The 1,808-nt window shown below is 34.0% G+C and overlaps 1 protein-coding gene across 1 annotated transcript; it reads left to right on the forward strand.

Annotated features, from left to right (window-relative positions):
- Positions 1-226: 226 nt before the first annotated feature.
- LOC149546734 (uncharacterized) lies at positions 227-1,094 on the forward strand. The gene is made up of 2 exons (XM_089794046.1): positions 227-322; positions 579-1,094. The coding sequence occupies exons 1-2, from the start codon at positions 227-229 to the stop codon at positions 936-938; spliced, it is 456 nt and encodes a 151-aa protein (XP_089650172.1). The 3' UTR covers positions 939-1,094.
- The last annotated feature ends 714 nt before the right edge of the window (positions 1,095-1,808 follow it).

Below are 1,808 nucleotides of genomic sequence, written 5' to 3' on the forward strand. Positions count from 1 at the left end.
CTTTTCCAACGATCAGTACGCGCTTTCTATTTTAAAATGGAAGCTGCAACGTAGGGCTGTGGTAGTTGCTTCTTACCAGCATCGGAACCTCCGCTTACCACTATAATATATACACTCGCTCTACCACTTATTCTTATTGCAATGCTAATTCAATTCCTTTGAATTCAATCTGCAAGCGAAATCCAATCATCTCGTTCACAGTCGTATTTTTGTACTACACTGCAGAATGGCTTTGATGAGTACTACAGCGAACGAGGTTTCGGTGACCAGTACTACTAACGACGTTGAAACAGTTATGAACGAAACATGTGATGATCAAGCTGTGCTGAAATATATATATATATATATATACACACGCTCTTACCACATAGTTTATATTGCACTACTAGTTCGATTCAATTTGTTTTTGCACGGGATAAGGAAGAAGCAAAATACAATCTTGCCTACAGTGGTCCTCACAAGGTTAGCATCAGTTCCTGCACTACTTTGATCTATTTTCATCTCTTATTGAACTTTTTTTTTGGCATGTCGTTGCTTACACTGCTAATTCAATTCAATCTGCCTTTGCACCCGCTCAGGAAGAAGCAAAATCCAATCATCTCGCTCACAGACATATTTTTTTAAAAAAAATCAACTTCCGAGACATAGAACGTCGTTGCTTATACTGCAGAATGACTTTGATGAGTACTACAGCGAACGACGTTTCGGTGACCAGTACCACTAACGACGTTGAAACAGTTATGAAGGAAACATGTGATGATCAAGCTGCGCTGAAAGCCCATGAAGACAGATATGACGGCGTAGTTGTTGACGTGGAGAATATGCAGAACGATGCCTCTCTTTTTGCAGCCTCGCTCAAGGCGTCACTTTCTCTATGGACGCGTCACTTTCCAAAATGTTTGAATTTGAAAAGCTATAAATCAGAAAATATAGATTAAAAATGTATCTTTCTTTTTTTCTACACTAGGTATACAATTCTTCAAACACGTATTGTAAATTCAGACCAAAAAAATATTTCTGCATGTAGTTTTTTGGTGGGAAGTAAAACTCCTGATTTTCAAGCAATAAAAAATTCAACTTTAATTTTTTTAAAACACGTTAATTCTGATTCTTTTTTTGCTTTAAATTATATTCATAATCTTTATGTTGTTTTACATGTTTCACTATTTTACATCATCTTCAAATTCAAAACAAAAATATGACATTTTGGTCCTTGAAGTTTATCAATTTTATTGTTGTAAACCTTTTCCTTTATAAAAGTATGACAATTGATTATACTTTTACGCACTCTTCATAACCATCTTTATCAATCCTATCATAAATATAAAGTAGACAAGACTATTGAGATTAGTCTCCCTAAGGTTGGTCATTATGTAGCTATCTTACCTACTCAACCTATTCCTCCTTAAAAAAATTCTTGGCTCAATGTTGTTCCCTCCTTGGAACCTATATCAATTGATGCTAATAAATTCAACACATTATCTCATAAAACCATTTACATAAACAGCATGGTCACAAGTTTCACAAGGACTATCAAGATAGGGCTAAATCTCGTGCTTTTGTTTCTCAAACTGCATCATCTTCTCAACCCTTGACTTCCTTCGATTAACCCATGCTTGAGCACATGGAGGATTTAATTATAATAATAACATATAAATCGATAAACAAGATAATTTTATTCATATCTTAGATTCTATTTTTTTTAATAATGATCATGAAGATACTCTTGATGATTATGTTATTATTTCCATTGATAATATACATGTCAGTGATTATGAACATGAGACTATTGATATGAATCATGATTT

This window comes from Cupressus sempervirens, chromosome 7 (genome assembly GCF_028749045.1).
Source record: "Cupressus sempervirens isolate cs-2001-9-10 chromosome 7, ASM2874904v1, whole genome shotgun sequence".
Taxonomy (NCBI): Eukaryota; Viridiplantae; Streptophyta; class Pinopsida; order Cupressales; family Cupressaceae; genus Cupressus; species Cupressus sempervirens.

Coding starts and splice junctions, on each gene's coding strand:
- LOC149546734 (XM_089794046.1), top strand. CDS start 227: ATGGCTTTGATGAGTACTACAGCGAACGAGGTTTCGGTGACCAGTACT. Junction 323..578: donor AAACATGTGATGATCAAGCT/GTGCTGAAATAT, acceptor GCACCCGCTCAG/GAAGAAGCAAAATCCAATCA.